At 32.8% G+C, this 22,696-nt stretch overlaps 1 protein-coding gene across 1 annotated transcript in view; it reads right to left on the reverse strand.

Moving 5' to 3' along the window:
- Positions 1–22,696, reverse strand: part of LOC126879891 (bromodomain adjacent to zinc finger domain protein 2B) — an 82,272-nt gene that overhangs the window by 53,567 nt on the left and 6,009 nt on the right. The window contains exons 2-8 of the mRNA XM_050643233.1: positions 21,216–21,351; positions 21,038–21,157; positions 20,642–20,881; positions 19,826–20,036; positions 16,074–16,460; positions 8,181–8,397; positions 2,862–3,084 (exon numbers count right to left, since the gene is read on the reverse strand). Coding sequence (XP_050499190.1) covers positions 2,862–3,084; positions 8,181–8,397; positions 16,074–16,460; positions 19,826–20,036; positions 20,642–20,881; positions 21,038–21,143 — 1,384 coding nt within the window. The 5' untranslated portion in view covers positions 21,144–21,157; positions 21,216–21,351. The remainder of the gene's footprint in view (positions 1–2,861; positions 3,085–8,180; positions 8,398–16,073; positions 16,461–19,825; positions 20,037–20,641; positions 20,882–21,037; positions 21,158–21,215; positions 21,352–22,696) is intronic.

Consider the following 22,696-nt stretch of genomic DNA (forward strand, 5'->3'; position numbering starts at 1 on the left):
TTCTACGGGTCAAAATATATAAAAAAAACTTGGGTAAGTCCATCTGAATTAAGGAGGCCGTTGTACCCCCCCTGGCGACAGGACTATGTGGAGCAATATATAATTTTTCTGCTTCAATGACAGAAGGTATGAAATATACGTCAATTTGACAATTTCAATTGACAATATGAATTATTTAAGATAGTTGCAATATTTCTCCGCGACTCGCGTACGGTCGTTTCTCGTTTCCCTTCCAAGTACTTGCACACCGCGAATAGAGAACAAAGTATAAAAGTAAAAAATATACTGATCCATTACAGTTAAAAATCCTTTAAAAATGTTTCGTTAATTATTGATATAAATTACAATAATAATTGTATAAAATTTACAAGTTTAAGTAATTTTATTTATTAAAAGTGGCATTCATCACTTGAACCTAACTTCAGCCCGTGAGTAATGAACTATTACTCACGGGTAAAGTAATGGGTGTTATTATCTATTCAAAAATGGTGAATAATGAGCATCTTATTAACCCGCGAGTAGTCGCGCCGTTAGATAGAATCTCACATTTTATCCTTTTTCGTGATAACTTGATGAAAAATTTTGCAATTTTGAAAAAATTTCGTAAGTGCCCCGAGGAAGGATGTAGTAATGCGTAGGATTTTTTTTCTTCATTTTGTGGAATTCATGGCTTTGGGGAGAGCCAATTAGCTGTACTAATTGTTAGAAATAATATTTCTAACATAGCAAGTAAATAAAAATACTATAAAATAAAAATTTGTTGTAAATTCGTATTTAAATTCGTATTGTGAGATGAAATCTAACACGCGACTATTCACGTTACAGAAGTGAGCGCGACTACTCCAGGGTTAAACGGTCGTAGAAAAATTATTATTTTTTATTATTTCGAATTAACGTGTCTCGACATTTTTGGTCAATGACACGGAAACAAAGGTTTACAAAAGTATATATGTAGTTATAGTTAATTACATTACAGGTACTTAAGCATAAAGAAAAACAATTAAAAAAATTACAATATTATATGAATTAAAGTTTGTTAAACAATTGTATAGTCTTTAAGAAGTCTATTACATTCTTGAATCGGCTTGAAGAGTTCAGAAGTTCTTTTAAGCTGTGGTTTAAATTATTATTAAAGTAATAATAGTAGAAAATAGTAATAGTAGAAAAATAAGTCAAAGAAATGAAATTAGTTAAAGAAAATATTCTTCTGTCAATTTTCATGAGGTATGGTTTCAGCAAGACATAGCTCCAGTTTATTTTGGTGTAAATGTTCTGAGTTATTTATATCAGACATTTTCCAGACGACGGATTGGTAGATTAGGCAGTATTGAATAGCCTACTCGTTCACCTGATTTAAATCGTAAAGATATTTTTTATTGAAGTGTTGCAGAGCTTAAGGCGCGTTTTCACGGTACATTTTGGATGATCATCCCGGATGAATCATCCAAAGTGAAAAATAAATGAATCGTGTAAACTATTAATCATCGAAAATGATCATCCAAAATGAATATTGAACGAAGTTGAACCGAGTTCTACTTTTGTTCAGTTTAGGGGATGCATCGCGGATAAATCATCCAACGTGAACCATGTAAACATGTATTTGTTACTGTGATTCATCGGCAGTGACTAGTGAACGGCGGCAACAGGTCCACGTGGTTGTTTATTGTCGCGTTTAAAGTGCTTAGTTGTTGTGTTTGTATGCGTAGTTGTTGTCCGTATCATTGGTATATACCAATAACGTACGACGTAGATATATTAATATTATGTGACACATAACACTGAAATATTAATAAAATTAATTGAAGCGAGACCTCTTCTTTGGGACAAAATAATGGAAATATATAAAGATAGAAACTTAAAACAAGAAATGCTTAGAATGGTGTATGCCGTGCACTTAACAGTGAATTTGACGAATTAGGTGATAAAGAAATAAACACATTTGGTAAGTACAGCAAAATTATTTATATGTCACTGATAACAACTATAATTAAAACTACGTATATTACAATAAACTTTATTTCACATAGTTGCAATTAACGTTGAGTATAGAGGGTGTTCCATCAATATGTGTGAAAATAAAAATATATAAATCGTATCTTTTTGCGTTAATAGGATGGACCCAATTAATTCGGTTCCCCTTATTTCTCTTTCTTCGACGATAAAGTAACCACAACGCTATAATTTGATTTCGATCCATATAATGTACACTATACCTTTTATTTTACGAAATTATATTTAGTATTATAGGGTAAACGACTCAGTGAAGACTGGAGAAGGGCGGCCGTCACGTCTTGTGTGAAATTATCTATAAACAACATCTAAAACGAGTGGAACAACATTTAAAAACGAGTGGATGACAGAGGGTGTTTTAAATTCTGTACATGAAAAACATAGATTGTATGAGATAATTAGATGACCTAATCCAAGATCCCACAAATAACTTAGTAAAAAACGATATGCAGATTATAAAAACAAATAAGACTTTTAATTAAAAACATAAGAAATAATAACTGACAAAATAGAAATTGCAAATGAATTAAATACGCGTTACAGTAAATTAGGACAAAAGTATGGTCAAAAAATACCCATTTGTAATGATACATCGTAATGATACATATCAGACATCGTATTACACACCTAACTCAGTAAGTGTAAATAATAATAATATACGAAACAACACAGCAAAATATCTTCGTGCGATTCAATTCTTATTGTGTGAAAAGGACAACCAATTCTAGATGCGTCAAAACTATCGCACGAGAAAACCCTCGCACGTTCAAAATTCTTATAATGTGAAACATCGCTAATAATACACACTAATAAATATTATTATTAAAATGAATTAAACACTAAATACTTACATATTCTGTCTGTTCCGACACTTGATGAAATATTGCTCAACGATGCCAGTGAATTGACACTAGAGTTATCCATAGTAGGTTTGACCGACAGATTTAACGGTGTTTCTCCTGTCGATTCTGTACCATCGTAACTGGCTGCCATATCCGATATGTTTCCATTCGTAGCCCTCTTCTCTTCCGCTTTGTCTGTCGGTGGTGTAGAAGGAGGCGTAATATCTTGCCCCTATGAAATAAAATAACAGTAACCTTTATCATAATACAAAACAAAAAGAAAAAAAGGGAATACTTGGATGAAACTCAACATACTTAAAAACACATGGAAGAAAGAAGAAAATCAAAGAACGAAAAAAGAATGCAGAACGAAAAAACAATATTCAGAGACAAATAAGAACAGAAATACGAAAAGCCAAAGAAAATTGGTTAAAATCAGATTGTGAAGAGATAGAGTTGTTGGAACAATAACACGATATATTTAATATCCATAAAAAGATTAAACAAGCAGCTGGAGCTGATCTTCAGCTAGCAAAACAGCTAACAAAATGCGAGATCAACAGGGAAACATAATCACAGATAAAAAATCAAGCAAGTTGCATAATATGAACTAAATAAATGTAAGAGCACTTTATTGATAATATTTCCGAATAACCTTCATCCTAGATATGTAATGACCACTTACCAATAACATCAGATGGAGAGAAAAAAGCAATATCACAAATAAAACATTATAATGCTCCTGACCTGACTATGCATAATATGATGAATTAAGGCGGAGTAATACCTAGAACATGGTTGAAGTCGACGTCTATTGCTTTACTAAAGAAAACAAGATTCGGATCCTGCAATGACTTCCGGACCATCACCTTAATGAGCCATATTTTAAAGTTATTTCTAAAAAGCTGAAAATGCGAGCATTGTCATAACGAAAACTTTGTATATTTACGTATTTTAATTCATAATATGGAAAATTTCTATTATGAAAATTAGTTTAGAATTAATAATTATGTTTTAATGTGCATTTACATATATCATTCTAATTTAAATGTTATGAACTATAAAGGTAGCTTACTCTTGATCGAAATTCATATTTTTTATATACCTCGTATAAAATTAATAAAATTTTATATAAGGTGTCCCAAAAGTAGTGGAACGGTCGAATATTTCGCGAACTGAACATCGGATCGAAAAACTGAAAAATACATGTTCAATCATTTTCAAAAATCTATCCAATGACACCAAACACCAAACTCCACTACACCCCGTGGAGGTGGGGTGGGGGGTAACTTTAAAATCTCAAATGGAAACCCCTAGATTTTCTTGCAGATTTGGATTTGTTACGTAAAAGTAAGCAACTTTTATTCAAGACATTTTTTCGAACTGTGGATAGATGGCGCTATAATTGGGAAAACGATTTATCCTGATACCTTGGGTAAATTATAGAAACGGTCTAATATCTCGAGAAATACACTTCCAAATGAGAAACCAAACAAATTTTTTTAATACTTTTCGAAAACCTATCGAATAACACTAAACATGACCCTCTAACCCACCCCCCTGGAGGTGGGGTGGGGGGTAACTTTAAAATATTACATAGCAACCCCCACTTTTTATTACAGATTCGGATTTGTCATGAAAAACTAAGCAACATTTATTCGAAACATTTTTTAGAATTGTTGATAGATGGCGCTTTAATTGGAAAAATACGATTTATTAGCGCCATCTATCAGCATTTTAAAAAATGTTTTGAATAAATGTTGCTTAATTTTTCATGACGAATTCGAATCTGCAATAAAAAGTGGGGGTTGCTATTTAAGATTTTAAAGTTACCCCCCACTACACCTCCAGGGGGTGGGTTGGAGGGTCATGTTTAGTGTTTATCGATAGGTTTTCGAAAAATATAAAAACCTGTTTTTGGTTTCTTATTTGGAAGTGTATTTCTCGAGATATTAGACTGTTTCTATAATTTACCTATGGTATCATGATAACTAGTTTTTCCCAATTATAGCGCCATCTATCCACAGTTCGAAAAAATGTCTTGCATAAAAGTTGCTTAGTACTTTTACGTAACGAATGCAAATCTGCAAGAAAAACTAGGGGTTTCCATTTAAGATTTTAAAGTTACCCCCCACCCCACCTCCAGGGGGTGTAGTGGGAGTTGGTGTTTGGTGTCATTGGATAGATTTTTGAAAATGATTGAACACGTATTTTTCAGTTTTTCCATCCGATGTTTAGTTCGCAAAATATTCGACCGTTCCCCTACTTTTGGGACACGGTTGCATCATAAATCTTAGAACAAGAAGAGCTTTTTATGAAGAATAACTTTTATTTGTCAAATTAAAAATAAAAGAGTTATAAATGAAAATGTTCTTGGTATCTATAATTTGAGAAAAATCTTCAAATATTTTTTTCCATTAGAAGGATGTACACAGACACAATACTGGCTATTGATTTTAGTCAATAATTTTGCCAATTCGACAAAAAAATAATTTCTAAATAGTTAATAATTATTACTAAATAATTAGTAATTTTGCCAATTTCGGCAAAATTCTCAAAAAACAAAAAAATTACCTTCTACAATCACTAGCCAAATGTGTCGAGTTTAGGGAACGACTAGGTATACATAATATTTTAATTTTATAGCAAATGGAACAATCCATTTATCATAAAGGGGAGGCCGTATTTATACTGGTATAAACCTTTTTAAAACTGTTAATTAATTATTGCTTTTAAAATATTTATACTCAAATTGTATTTTCGAACAACTTATATATTTTATATAATAATTAAATTCACTATCAAATGTCATTGATGTTTTATTAATACTTAATTTAAAATTTAGTTTGACATTCACTAAGTGTCAAACTCAAATGTAAATAACCTATGCTTGGCAAATCGAAATTTAAAAAAAAAGTAGCCTACTTCCTAATCAACCATTTGAGCTGACGTTTAGTGCGTCTGTAGGAGATAACCGGATTGTGACGTCACATTTTAGACTTTGAGGTCGATTATCTCGAAGACGGTTAGAAATATCGAAATGCCGTTTTCAGATTTGGATTTAGACGAAAAAACTACATGAGAATCCATCGATAAATCTGATCTGAGTATTGCAGGAGCGGCAACGCAATAACACACAGACTTTTGCAAATTTATAAACGAAAAGTTTTCGTTGAAAATCATACTTCGAAGGCTTAGGTCTGGATCCCGCGTATAGTGGAACATGTAGGATATGTCAAATGACAGGAATTATGACAGGTGATAAATAGCAGTCTTATTTTTGCATGAGAGTTTAATCTCTGTTCAGAGAGTTTAAGTCTATTCTGTCGGACAAAATAAATGTGCCGTTTTGGTGGTCTGACCGTTTCAAATTTTTAACCTGTTCCACAATTAAAACTGCCCCTCCTGTTACAGTGTTCCCATATATCAAAGTTTATCCGACTAGACACTCTTAAGCTATTAACAAATTTTCAGCTTGCTATTAATCAACTTTTTTTTCATACGCGGAATCCAGACCTAGCTCTATAGACTGTGCGAAGAAAAAATCAGCCGTACACATTTTGTTTTTCGAAATCTAGTGGGTACAAGAGAGGCTCTCTTTAGCATACAATTACTTTTTCAACGATGTAGAGACGTGCATTGCCATATTTTTACATGCTTCATCGAACAGCTGTCAGAGGAAATTGAAATTAGGCGTGGGGTGAGACAGGGAATACAGACGTATTGTCGTCAGTTCTCTTTAATGCATACTCAGAAGAGATCCTAAAGGGTGAAAGAGCTGGAATAAAGGTGAACAGAGTTCCCATTAACAACATTAGATATGCGGATGACACTGTCGTCTTAGCCGAAAATATTGAAGATCTTCAGAGACTGGTTAACAGAATAGCGATATATAACCAAGAACACGGCCTAACAATGAACATCAAAAAGACAAAATTTATGAGAATATCCAAAACTCAAAGAAATAATGAGAATCTCCTCATAAACGTCAAACGAGTTGACCAATATGCATATCTTGCAACAATGATCAACTCCACAAATTATTACTTCCAGGAGATTAAAATTAGAATAGAAGCTAGATGGTATTTTAACAACATGAGAAAAATGCTCTGCATATAAGAGATCTAAAGTTAGAGCTAAGAATAAGGTGCTACGTGTTTTCTACTCTGTTTTACGGAATGGAAGCTTGGACCTTGAATGCCGCACCAATGAAAAAACTGGAATCATTCGAGTTGTGGGTATATAGAAGAATTCTAAAAATATCATGGACAGAACACGTCACAAACAAAGAGGTTCTGAGAAAGATGAATAAAGAAATGGAAGTCTTAAATACAATCAAAACCAAAAAATTAGAATATCTCAGACATATTACACGTGGAGAGAGATACAACTTGCTCCAACTCATTATGCAGGGAAAGATTCAAGGAAAAAGAAGCATAGGGAGACACAGAATATCGTGGCTGCGCAATCTGAGAGAATGGTAAGGATGTACAGCAAAAAGAACTTTTCAGAGCAGCCCTCTCCAAAATCCGAATAACTATGATGATTACCGACCTCCGTCGCGGATATGGCACTTGAAAAATAAGATCGATAAAGCGTTAGATTATGATAAGGTGATGGAGATATTAACAAATATCTGAATACACATCCGTGATCTAAGAATTATTAGCAATATTCACTCGAATCAAACTTCGTCTATCCATACAGAGGCAGGAGAATTCGATATCAAAATAAAACGTGCTGTTCAAACATATACTCTCGAGAAAATCGTTCAAGAAGCAGTAGAGGATGTTGAAGCCGGAATTCGAATTATCGCAGAATGTATCAATAACATCAGATACGCGGAAGACACTGTGGTATTAGCTGACAGTTATGAAGCATCCAGAATAGGATTGGAGGACCAAAAAGAGCGATCCAGCTCTCTGAGGCACCACTTTTGAGCAGTTCTGAGAAAGTGAAAACAGAAGCAGTTATCAGAGGAATTGACAAGAACAGCAGGATGATAGTAGGAGTGGTAATTTCACTAGCCTGCGTATGACGATATGAATATATTGGAAGGCGAGTATATACTTGGATTTGTAAGTTCTTGTTATGAGTTCAAGAAGCTCATGCTTTCTTTAATTATTGTTACCACTACTTCATGAATCTGTTCTACTTAGCAAGAATATAAAGTTTTACCTATAATATTTACAGTTTGTTTTTGTTTTTGCAAAATTCGCCATAATATAACAAATTTGCCTTCATAGAAGAAGATGTTTTGATATATCTCTTTAGTTCAATAAAGACATAACGTCAAAAAACAGGATCATATTGTTACAAAATACTTACATTGGAACTGCTTTTTTTAACCATTGCTTGCATAAGTCCTTCTGGGCCAAGCTGTAGTGAAGGATGCAGGCTGACGAACGGCGGATCGAGACTGATAGTCTTCTTTCTTCCTCGATTCGTAGTACCAGGTACTTTCGGTCCGACTATAGATGATGTGTACTTGATTATTTCCGTGTCAGGTGGTAACCTAACACCGCCCAAAATAGAATTAGGATCACTACAAAAACATGTAATGTTTCATGTAATACAGCTATTATTGCTTGCTATTTTTACTAAGCGACTTGCTTCATAATGTCTGTTATTTATTATAAATTAAAAAAATTAACAAAATTCAATCAGGAGTCCCACAAGGTAGTATATTGGGTCCACTTCTTTATGTACTGTATACATCCGATTTACCAACCTCTCCACAAACCACCATTGGAACTTTCGCTGATGACACAGCAATATTTGCAACTGAAGAGGATCCAAGAGCTGCAGTATTAAAACTTCAAGAACACCTAGACCAAATTGGACAGTGGTTAAAGAAATGGAAGATAAAAGCTAACGAAACTAAGTCAACACATATAACTTTCACACTAAGGAAAGACCAATGCCCAAATATTAGCCTTAATCAAGTCAACATACCACAACAGAACATCGTCAAATACCTGGGGCTTCATCTTGATTCTAAATTAAACTGGAAACAACACATTTTAAAGAAGAAGAAACAAATTGAGTTGAGAGTGAAAGAAATAAATTGGCTTATAGGTAGAAAATCTCGACTCTCAATTGAGAACAAACTGCTGATTTATAAAACAGTCATCAAACCTATATGGACGTACGGTATAGAACTATGGAGTTGTGCCAGCAAATCAAACACAAAAATTATCCAAAGAACTCAATCAAAAATTCTACGCACCATCGCAAATGCCCCGTGGTACATTTCCAACCAAACCCTTCATACAGACCTAAACATCCCGTTAGTCAGCACAGTCATTCAAGAAAGAGCCAACAGACATCACGAGAAATTGGAAGACCACCCCAACCAATTAATATTACCATTACTGCAGCCACTAAACAACAGAAGATTGCGAAGATTATGGCCCATAGATCTTCGCTGAAACTGAGGTGAAACCGCTGGGTGATGTACCTCATAACGCCATTTTAGTGTACAATAATACATTGATATATGTTATTGTACTTGTTATCAAATTAGCTTATAGAATATGTAATTCTGATTGCTAATAAATGCTTACAAAAAAAAAAATAATAAATTAAAAAAAAAGATAAAGAAAAGTGCCATAAATTCACTGACCAGATAATTTCAGTTACTTATAGGATGAGAAATAAGCATCCCAGGAATAGAGATGCATCAAGTCAAACTAGTTTGATTTTACTCAACAAACTTGACTTGATTTCGATATCTTGAGGTTTGACTTGAAATCAAACTTATTCAAACAGTTTGAAGTTTGAATATCATATTGCGCAACATGTTTATTTTTAATTCTAATTGAGAGCGTACCGCCATTTGTTTTTACTTATTTGGATAGGTCTGAACCTGTACACTGCTACTCCGCAAGTTAGTTATAGTTCAATATTTAGACGTATATATATATGCTTGGCTTGTTTGTTACGTTCGTTTTGAAGTAACTGCTTTGTGCGGTAATATCTGAACCTGAACCTTTTTCGGCTCAGAATGCATCCCAGAATAAATTGAGTCTGATTTTAAAGGTATTCCCACTGCAAAAATTAACAGAAAAAAATCTGCAGACGACACAGAATTAATTAAGAAAAAGAAACAGCGTTATAAATGACAAATAGTGGAACTAGTTCTTTAAAACGACATCTGTTCGAATCCCACCAGGGTCAGGAATTTTTTCATTTATTATAAATTAATAAATGAAAATAGTTTCTGTCCTTGTGGGATCGGTACTCACCGGAGGGACCGCAGACGTTCTGATACAATTAGCGTCTCTTTGCAAAGACAATGACGTCGACTTTGCAAAGTAACAAGACACTTACTCAACATACACTACACATTACACCTGAGTTAGTGATAAGTTATACAATTACGTGGCTAAAGGTTCTAGTTCTAAACCAAGGCCAGAATCAGAAAAAAAAACGACATTGATGCAAAGTCACAAACAATTCATTGAATCTACTCTGTCAAAAATATATTATATTTTGTTGTTTCTTCATAAATTTTTATTGACGTAGATTAAATCACACTTGGTATGATAAAAAAAAATCCAACGAATTTTTTGTTGTAATCTAGTAACACTTAAAAAATAAATAAAAAAGTGATATCGTTGACAGAAGAGAATGCATAAAATTATCATCGATTTATCACAGTAAATGAATAATTTTCTTGAATTTACGACTCTATTTTGATTTGAATCGCTTCCCGTATCAAGTTATTTTTATATGGGATCATTGTATTTTTGATTTTGTTATTTTAATTGGCAACTAACATTTCTATCTCGATAAAAAAGTAAATCTACTAAATAAATTATTTTTCAAACTCTTTCAAACTAGTTTGACAAACAGTTTGAATTTTCAAACCTGTAACCATTGACCAGTTTGACTTGACTTATTTGTCAGAAGGATTGACTTAAGTTTGACTTGAAATTAATTCAAACTCAAATCAATTTCAAACATTCAAGTCAAACTTGTGCAACTCTACCCAGGAAACTAAAAAATGGTCTTCCATAAGTCTTCACACCACTGCTTTGTAGCTTTTATATCGCAGACATGCCGACAACAACATCAACAAAGTTTGACTATACCGATGACTGGGCTATATTAATACAAACAAAATCGCTAGAAGAAGATGAAGAGATTCCCGACGGAAGGCCTAGATGTTATGGCTAGTTACTTTCACAAATAGATTTAAAGCCTAAGATTGTGAAAGGAAAAAAGGGTGATTGGATGCCTAAACCCGATGCTATGATCAAAGAACCCATCTCATCTTTAATTTTATTTTTAAAAGTATTATAGTGCTCTATGGTTATGAAACATGGCAACTTACTAAATCCCTGGAACGACGCCAACTTGCACTGGAAATGGATTTCTGGACAAAATCAGCTAGACAAACAAGGCTTAAAAGAATACAAAATTACGAAATCAGATATATAATGGGAGTCAAGTCAACTATCATAGATGGAATTCAAAGTAGACAACTGATCTGGTATGGTCATGTAGAAAGAATGGACGACGCCAGGCTGCCAAAACAAATTCTAAAATGGACGCCAAGGGAAAGAAGGAAGAGAGGAAGGCCGAAACAATCATGGCTAGGCGGCATTCAGAAGGTAATGTCGGAAAGGAATCTTTACCCTGGCGAATGGAACGACCGATGAAGCTGGAAACTAGGAACCGGACGACGCAGAGCGCTATAAAAAAAATCTGGATAATAAAGTAGTACGGCCTTAGGTTGTAGTCTTCAATAAATACTGTAGATTGCGCCGGTCTGTTATCGTACTCCGAATGTAGCATCAAACTGCTGTACACAGCTTCACAGGCGGTGGTCACCAATAAACGCCGTACGCTGCCTACACTGTCACGCAGTAGGTTGCATATGTACGCTTTACACAATAAATAATGGATACGGTCTCTATTGGATGGCAAACGCAGTGTCGATCTGCTATGAGCGACTTCAAATGTTGGCAGCAGCGTCTTTAGTTATTTTCGAGCATTGCATCGTACGGCTGGTGTTTAATTTTCACATGTAAAAAATATAATTATATTTTTTACTGTGTTACATCTCTTATTACAACCCTTAACTTTAAATAAGTACCAGGCCAACCCTGTCCTGTCCAGCACCACCTAGTTCATCCCCTCCTAATTCCATCCCTTCCAATAGACAATATTTAGACACTTGCGAAATTGTGAATACAAAAAGGACCTCTTTCTCATACAAGCGGATACCTATAAATCCTCAGCTATCGTCCCGGCACAGGAGCGCGTGCGCGAAAAGTATTTGTAATTTTAAATCTCGACAAGTTGTTTGGTAGTTTGGTTATCAAATTATTGGTTACATACAATAAGAAATAATTGTTTTTCTATTTTACTAGTCTATTCTAATTAATGGGTTGCCAGAGTTGTAGCTAGTATTATTCAGACTAGGTGTATTATTTACTTTTCTGACGATAAAATTAAAAATACCGTCTCTATTATAATAATTATTGTATACCTTGGTAGAAGAATAATATTTCAAATTAACTTTGACACATTTGAACATTTTTTTGAACTATTTTTAAAATGGCCTATTTTTTAAATGATTTTTACACTTTTGTTTTGAACGTCAACATGTTATGAATACGAAAATGGTTTTTGAAATAGTAATATCATAGTAATTATTTATAATGACAGAAAATTTTTAAATAATTTATCCTCTTATTAATATAAACATTTTAAAATTTTTTAATAACTAAAACAAGTCCACACGTTTTCTTGGTTGCATACATTTAGGCGGACACATAACAAGAAAGTTTGTTCCTTTAGCACTTCCACGATGAATAATAAATTTAATTGACTTAATTAGCAGAATTACTAAACGTATTAACGCGTTAATTTATTTTTAATATGGACAAAATTTATAAAATCTAATTAGTATCTATTATTTAGAGTAGAACGGGAAACAACCGAGGAACTCGAGATCAAAAAAGGCGTAAGGCAGGGATGCATACTTTCACCAACCTTGTTTAACTTATATTCAGAAGATATTATAAACAGAGCCCTTGCTGACCAAGATATAGGAGTTAAAATAAATGGCACTTTAATAAACAATTTGAGATACGCTGATGACACAGTATTAATAGCAGAAACCCCGGAAGATCTCCAAACACTGATAAACAGAATAGTAGAGTGCAGCGAATAGTTCGGTTTATCACTTAACATCAAAAAAACAAAAATAATGATGGTGTCGAAATCTCCACAAAATTTTTCTGACATAACCGTACATGATCAAAGAATTGAGCGTGTTAGAAAATATAATTACCTGGGAACTGTGATTAATGAAAACAACGACAACTCTGAAGAAATCAAGATCAGAATAGAAAAAGCTAGAGCTACTTTTACCAAAATGAAAACAGTTTTATGCGGAAGAGAGCTAAGTTTAAATCTTAAAATTCGCCTGATGAGATGTTACGTGCTGTCAGTTCTTTTCTATGGAATGGAAGCTTGGACACTGAAAAAGATCGATACAAGGAAAATAGAAGCATTCGAGATGTGGATGTACCGCAGGATACTGAGAATATCGTGGACAGAGAGAGTGACAAACATGGAAGTGTTGCGAAGGATGCAGAAAGAAAAAGAACTTGCGCTTACTATTAAAAAGCGCAAACTGCAATACTTGGGACATATAATGAGGGGACAAAAGTACCAGCTACTACAATTAATTATTCAGGGAAAAATAATAGGTAAAAGATCCATTGGCAGAAGAAAACATTCATGGTTGAAGAATTTAAGAGATTGGTACAAGTGCAGCAGCTGCCAATTATTTAGATCTACGGTATCAAAAATACGCATAGCCTTGATGATAGCCAAACTTCGGAACGAGGACGGCACCTGAAGAAGAAGTATCTATTAAATAGAATTAACACATTTTTAAATGTGTCCGCCTAAATGTATGCAACCAAGAAAACGCGTGGACTTGTTTTAATAATTATTAAAAGATTTTAAAATGTTTATATTAATAAGAGGATAAATTATTTAAAAATTTTGTTATTATAAATAATTACTATGATATTACTATTTCAAAAACCATTTTCGTATTCATAACATGTTGACGTTCAAAACAAAAGTGTAAAAATCATGTAAAAAATAGGCCATTTTAAAAATAGTTCAAAAAATGTTCAAATGTGTCAAAGTTAATTTGAAATATTATTCTTCTACCAACGTATACAATAATTATTAGAATAGAGACGGTACTTTTAATTTTATCGTCAGAAAAGTAAATAATACACCTAGTCTGAATAATACTAGCTACAACTCTGGCAACCCATTAATTAGAATAGACTAGTAAAATAGAAAAACAATTATTTCTTATTGTATGTATAGTATGTAACCAATAATTTGATATCCAAACAACTTGTCGAGATTTAAAATTACAAATACTTTTCGCGCACGCGCTCCTGTGCCGGGACGATAGCTGAGGATTTCTAGGTATCCGCTAATCTTTCTCATCAGCCGGTCGAACGGTCAACACGTACCACTCGCCACGAGGATGCAACCTCTCTTCTCTACGACCTTTCGAAGGGTCAAATTGCGTACCGCTCATCTCTTGACAATACAGCCTTTCTTGTGGGCTGAAACGAACAATCAAAATTCAATTCGTGTGTGACTGGCTCTCACAGGCTTTCACAGTTTGGTAAGACTTTATTATACATATGAATATTGTCTGTATAAAACCTTATACTTTATACTCCCACTTGAACCAGTAAACTAGCAATCCTAACTACAGTCCACAATCATACCCTCTGAGAGTATATTCATACTCTCACATATGTACAACTTATCGTACAGCTGGTACAGGTTTTAACCTAGCGAAATGAGTAAAACAAGTAGTAGAAAAGAACAAGACGAGTTGCTTATCAACAAGTTGAAATATCGCACTTGACTGATAACGAAAACGATCGGAATGTTGCCGGCGATCGGCAAACGCTTTACCCAACCTACGGCATTTATTGGTGACCACAGCTGACTCTGGATGCGACCAGCGTTGTATTGATGATCACGGCCATGTTTTGTATTGACTACGTGAAGTTGCCGGTGACTCACAAAGGCTGTACCTATGTAACGTCTGGCTTGACGCTGTACGTAACCTACGGCATTTTGGAGACCACAGTCTTACATTTTACAGTATTTATACAGTGTGTCTGCGTAACTTGGAACCATATGGGAAACTTTTTTAATATCAATTTTACGAAAAAAAGTTATTCCTTATAAAGTGCTCTGCATAGTCTAAAACCTAAGATGCCATCATCAGATATCAAATTTTGTCAACAGTATACGAGGTATGTTAAAAAATATGAATTTCGCTCAAGAGTAAAGTGCCTTTATATTTCACATTATCGAAAATTGTCATCGAGAAAAGTTGTTTGTAATTAAAAATTGTGTTATAATCTGCAATTACACTCATTTGAAATTTTTTTTGAAAATTTTCCTCAAGTCACGGACCCCAGCATCATTTTTATTTATGATAGCTCCGTTATTATTAATTTTACGAATAAAACTTATTCTTTATAAAACGTTCTGCAAACTCTAACAACTTAAACAAAATTATAAGATATTAAATTTTTTAAATATACGAGGTATGTCAAAAAATATTAATTTCGCTGAAGAGTAAAGTACCTTTATGATTGCATCTTAGTTTTTTTAACTATTCAGACATTTTTATAAAGTATAACTTTTTTTCGCAAACTTAATAATAACTGAGTTATCTTAAATAAAAATGATGTTGGGTATCTGTAATTTGAGGAAAAATTTCAAATTTTTTTTTTCAATTAGAAGAGTGTAAATGCATATTATAACATAATATTTAATTACAAACAACTTTTCTTAATAACAATTTTTGATATTGTGAAATATAAATACACTTTACTCTTGAGCGAAATTCATATTTTTGGAAATACCTCGTATATTATTGATACAATTTGATATCTGATGATTGCGTCCTAGGTTTTAGACTATGCAGAGCACTTTATGATGAATAACTTTTTTTCCGTAAAATTGATATTAATAATTTTTCCCATAATATGGTTCCAAGATACGCAGACACACTGTATAATATTGATTCTAATTTATGGCACCTAAATCTAAGTTTTTCTGTTGTTAGTAGGCAATTCGATTAAAAAGTACTTAAAACAAACTAAATATAAATACGTTGTACATACATTGGACTAAAAAACTTACCCTAAAACACCCGGCGGAAGATACCCCGAACTCTCCTGACCACTTTCAGAGTTCTCTGATGAAATACTGCTGTTAATACTGAAGGGACTGGCAAACATATTCGGAGACGAAGATGACGATTCTTTCAAATTTGGACTTTCATTACTTGACAACATACTTTTCTGTCTTTTGTCATACGAGGTATGATCATTATTGCTTGATTTCGGTTTAGAATGCTTATCGATGGATTTTGAAGTTGGTTGGATGGTTAAGCTTGAAGACGTTTTGGTGCTACTACGGGATGACTGTGAACTCGAGTGTAGATTAGCGAATGAGGCTTTCATTGGATCAGATATGCTATTGAGATCTAGTTTGGATGACATGGACATCTTTGAATGGTCTTGTGACCTGTAAATAACAATCATCAATCTTCTTGTTCCCAGTAATATTTCAGAAGAGTTCATTTCGAATATATTGATGAGAATCTCTAATACTATATTTTGAAGCTTTATACTTCAGTGGTATTAAGTGACGAAGTTTTGTTATGTATCATTCTTTCTTGTGATAAATTAAGAGGGACCCATAAAGCTTTTACTGGTTTAACAGATTGTAGTCCTGATTCATTAATTTTGGAGTCAGGGTTGAAAAAAAAAACATGTTTTTTTATTTTATACAAAACACATGTTTTTTTTTTGTTTTAAACGTTTTTTTTTGTTTTAAACATGTTTTATTTTGTTATTCAATTTTTTGTTTTAAACATGCGTTTCTTGTTTTAAATTTTATGTTTTAAATAAATAAAACTTAGAAAAAAACATTGTTTAAATCATATTTTCTTAAACATAATATTAATAACTTTGATTTTAATAATAATAAGAAGACCAATTGCAATTAGGAGCTATTGCCTGGGGGAACCCCAGACTATTTACTATTTTATCAATTCGCATTGCAAGTTGGCTATTGCAATAACGCCTACTGTAAGTTATTTTGTGGTATTTAGTGTCTTTTTGAAATATGTAAATGGTGAATTTTTGTACATGATACGAAGGAGCTCAAGGAGCGTATGGAAATGGCTTTGACCCCAGCTCATTTTTTGGCAAATTTGCTTGATAAGCGCTTTAGTGGAAATAAACTTATCATCAATCCATTATAAATTATCATCCAGGAGCATTGCCAATTATTATTAATTACCAGGCAAAGTGTGTACCCTTTAAACCATATACATTCTTTAAACATTTAATTGAGAATGTAATAACATAGACATGGTGGCGTTCTATGAAAAATATAAATACTACAGCATTGGAACTTGTTCAACAACTCCACACAGCTAATGCATTGTCAGCCAACATAGAAATACTCTTCTCCTCAACATACAGTTTACCATTCGGAACTACGTAATCGGCTAGTCAATGTCAAAGCTGCTAAGTTGGTTTCAATTTTTAAAGAGCTTAATTGCATCAGTGATGACGTGACTGATCAGATATCAGATTAATACTTTCAGATTATAAGATTACTATGAGACTGGAACAGTTTTGAGAAATTTATTAACTCTTGTATGCAAAATGTTTTAAGTTTTCCAATTTTGTTAAGTTTCGGTTATTAATAAATGAATAATACAGTCGGAAAAATGAAAGAATACCCATGAAAGATCACATCAATCACTTATTTTGTATTTGCTGTCTTTTCCTATACGCTGTGAGCTCGTACGTAGAGGGGATATTTAAAAATTCGCGAGCTCCAGCAGTGACAAGTCTGTAAACGTTTACTGAAAATTTGACATAAATGTCAAAGTGATTAATTTAAAATTAAAAATAAAAACATTAATTATAAAAAATATTACATAGTTGGTCAAAGCTGTGTTTTTTAATGTTCCGTAATATGTAATTATAAATTAATCTATTAATCTTAGCGCCATCTATACGATAATTGTGAAAGTATCCGAAGTAAGAAATTAATATTTCATCAATAGAACGTCAAAATGACTAGCAAAATCTTTAAAAAATCGATTACAATTTAATTACTTTTTTGCGTTGTAAATATTAAGCGACACCAATTAAATAATAAATTTAAAAATTACCGGTGAAAGTTGCATTAGTAATCCGCTAGGAGCGACACCAGCGAAGCTCAGAGCGTATACGCTGTGAGCTCGTACGTAGAGGGGATATTTACAAATTCGCGAGCGCCAGTAGTGACAAGTCTGTAAACCTTTACCGGAAATTTGACATAAATGTCAAAGTGATTAATTTAAAATTAAAAACATTAATTATAAAAAATATTAGTTGGTCAAAGCTGTGGTATATATTTTTACCTTAAATATACTTACGTTTTAAATACTGAATTTAAGTTTTTTAATGTTCCGTAATATGTAATTATAAATTAATCTATTAATCTTAGAATCTTAGCGCCATCTACACGATAACTGTCAAAGTATCCGAAGTAAGAAATTCATATTTTATGAATAGAACGTCAAAATGACTAGCAAAATCTTAAAAAAATCGATTACAATTTAATTACTTTTTTTGCGTTGTAAATATTAAGCGATAACAATTAAATAATAAATTTAAAAATAATTACCAGTGAAAGTTGCATTAGTAATCCGCTAGGAGCGACACCAGCGAAGCTCAGAGCGTATAACAAATGTTTGTCAAACAAACAAAATAAGTGATTGATGTGATCGTTCATGGGTATTCTTTCATTTTTCCGACTGCATATACGCTGTGAGCTCGTACGTAGAGGGGATATTTACAAATTCGCGAACGCCAGTAGTGACAAGTTTGTAAACGTTTACTGGAAATTTGACATAAATGTCAAAGTGATTAATTTAAAATTAAAATTAAAAACATTAATTATAAACAATATTAGTTGGTCAAAGCTGTGGTATATATTTTTACCTTAAATATACTTACGTTTTAAATACTGAATTTAAGTTTTTTTAATGTTCCGTAATATCTAATTATAAATAATATATTATAATCTTAGCGCCATCTACACGATTATTGTCAAAGTATCCGAAGTAAGAAATTGATATTTTATCAATAGAACGTCAAAATGATTAGAAAAATCTTAAAAAAATCGATTACAATTTAATTATTTTTTTGCGTTGTAAATATTAAGCGATAACAATTAAATAATAAATTTAAAAATTACCGGTAAAAGTTGAATTAGTAACCGCTAGGAGCGACACCAGCGAAGCTCAGAGCGTATACGCTGTTTATACCACAGCTTTGACCAACTAATATTGTTTATAATTAATGTTTTTAATTTTAATTTTAAATTAATCACTTTGACATTTATGTCAAATTTCCGGTAAACGTTTACAAACTTGTCACTACTGGCGTTCGCGAATTTGTAAATATCCCCTCTACGTACGAGCTCACAGCGTATATGGTAAAAAGTTTGTATAATGTATTTGAGAATTTTTTTCATATTTATTTATTATTTTAATAAAGAAAATAAAAAAAAACGCTTTTTTAATTGTAAGTCTTTTAAACTGTTTTAAACATATACACATGTTTAAAACAGTTGTTTAAAACAAAATGTTTAAAACGAAACAACCCTGTTTGGAGTGTCAATTTATTGATTTAATTTACTAGTTAGTAATAAGATTATAGATGTTAATATATGTCCGTTACATTTTTTGAGTATTAAAAATAAATAGATTTTTTCTTTAAGTTTATTGATTATAATTTTATTTTATTACCTGATTTTTGCTTTATATAGGTAGCAGATTAATATTCAATTTTATTATTTTTTGAGTAATGAATTTTGATGTTTACCTTGAAAGTGGCGTGGATGATGACAAAGGATGACCACCTTTGTAGGAACTCTTCGGTGTTTTCATTTGCCCAGCTAGAGACTGTAGTCCCAAACTTGAATAGTGGAGATCTGCAGGACCTCCTAACCCGGCAAAATTTAGACCAGATGCTTGTAACCGTGCCAGATAATCTTGAGCAGCTAACTGAGAAGCCATCGACCACCATGCTGCACCTGAAAAAAATATAAGTAGCATAAAGAATGTCAGTCTATGTAAAGATGAAAGTGGGCAAATAATCAGTGAACAACAGAAAGTCACAGAAACCTGGAAGCATTATTTTCAGACCCTACTTGGAACTCAAGTAAACATGGAAGATCAAATGGGTATGAATTACATAGAAGAGAATGAAGTAGAGAATGGAGTAGAAGCTCTAACCATAGAGGAAGTTCTCGAAGCTATTAAGGCCCAGAAAAACAATAAATCTCCGGAAGTTGACGAAATACCAGCAGAACTGTATAAGGTAGGTGGCGACCACCTAGTAAGTCACATCCACACGCTCATCAAAGACATATGGCAAGAAGAGAAAATACCCGACGACTGGAAGAAAAGTACAGTATGCCCGATCTATAAAAAAGGAGACAAACTCCAGTGCAAAAACTACCGTGGAATCTCTCCACTATGTACAGCATATAAAGTCCTCACGTATATTGCTAGGTATTTCATTTCAATAATATATTTCATATACCATTTTCAATAATATATTTCATATACCTAGGTACTAGGTAAATGAAATATATTATTAAATTAATTAAAAGGAATAAATAAATGTTATACTTACTACCAGCCGGTATGCCCAAACTAGCTGCCTGGTTAGCTACAGCAGAGAGAGTATTAGTGTATACAGAGGCAGCTGCCGATGCGTTGACTGTTGATTGATAGGAAGAAGGCATCGCCGAAGGCCGGCTTCCTGCTGAGCTTGCAGACATCATTCCGAATGGTAAAGAAGGGTGTGTTGGAAGACCAAAACCACCAGCTGCAACAGCGAATAAGTTGGCAGCTGCATCTCGGGGCCAGTATGCTAAAAAATACAATTTAACAGATAATATGAAGAACTGTAACCATCCATTATTTAGCTCTACAGCTCAATTTGAATACTGGATGCCCCAACCAACAAAGAGCAGTACACTTTTTTGTACAATCTTCCTTACACAATCTAAGAAAACTTAATACTCACCACCAAAGAGATTGGCAGCATCAAGCAAGGACGAATGATCTGGTTGGTTTGAAACTTTATTGGAGTTAGAGTTTCCATCATTGTTTTTGTCATTTTCCTTTTCCATTTCAATTCAGCTGTCTAGAAAGTATATTAAATATTTGTATCATTTAATTTTTTATCTATATATAAGACATACTTGATCTCACTTGGTTGATATTTTTAGCGACTTGTCTTTTGAACCATTCAGAATCATCATAGAAGTAATTTATATTTTTACCAGTGTAGATTTTTTTGTCAGTAGGTCCATATTTGTAAAAACTGCTTCATTTCACCTGTTAAAAATAGAGGTACATTAACAAAGTAAGAGGAAACAAATAAAACATTAATACACTGTAGAGTTAAACCAACTTTAACTTGGTGTAACTAATAAAACAAAAAGTATGGTAATCTCTAAAGATCCAATAATTGATCCAAAGAAAAAAAGAATGGTATAGCCATATAAGCAGAATGGGAGAAGGAACACTGGTACTTTTATGAAATTTTGGTTATTTGAATCTGAACAATCATTCGAATTATAAAGTACCAGAATCAGTCAGAAAAACTTAAAATGAGAAAAATGAAACTGATTTAACCTTTAATGAAAGTGAAAGTCAGGAGTATGAGTGTGAGACGTGGACTCTGACCAAAGCAGTTGAAAGAAAACTTACGATGTTTTGAGAGAAAAATCCTCAGAAGAATTTTTGGACCTTATCACGACGCTAATTTATGTATTTATTTATTATTATACGGGATAACCTCATTAACAGAAAAATTACAGTTAAATATTAATACATTTCCAAAAGGTAATAATAAATTCAATGTGTTAAATATGACTTAATTAATCTAAAAAAATAGAGAGTTAGAAAAGTATAAAAACACTGAAAAATTTCATATGTCACGAAAATTAATATATAACATAAATATTGACTACAAAAAATATACAACATACAAACATAACACTTAAGAGTATAAAAATAACATCACAGAGCAAGAGATCTTTTTAATTGATTTAGAGTTATATTAAATAAATCAAGTTCGTAATTATTTAACAATCCCATATACCTATCAAGTGGGTTGTGAACGCCATACAATGTTCTATGGAAAGGTATTTTAAACATATTATGGTAACGGAGAGCTTGATAAGCAACATTAAAATTAATCTGACTTAAAACATTGGGAGAATCTATAAGTCCATTTATGATCCTAAAAATGAAAACAGCACCTGCTATGTCACGGCGTACCTTAAGTGGAGGTAGGGACAACTGTTGTTCAAGAAAAGAATAATCGTGATTGACAATGATAGTTTGTGTATAGTAAGCACATGATCTCAAGAATCTATGTTGTATTCTCTCGATAGTATCAATATGAGTCTGGAAATAGGGTGACCAAACCACAGAACTGTACTCCAAGAGGGACCTTACTAAGCTACATTAAACAAGCCTAGTAGATTCAATAGAGAAGAATTTGCAATTTCTTGTAACAAATCCCAAAAGTTTAGATACCTTCACAGATACAGCATTTATATGCTCCACAAAAGAAAGCTTCTCATCCAAAACAACACCCAAATCCCTAACGGAAGATACATATTCAAGTGGCTGATTATTAATGATGTAACCTGATTCAATTCTACTGACTTTC

The sequence above is a fragment of the Diabrotica virgifera genome, chromosome 2 (assembly GCF_917563875.1).
Source record: "Diabrotica virgifera virgifera chromosome 2, PGI_DIABVI_V3a".
In the NCBI taxonomy this organism is placed as follows: Eukaryota; Metazoa; Arthropoda; class Insecta; order Coleoptera; family Chrysomelidae; genus Diabrotica; species Diabrotica virgifera.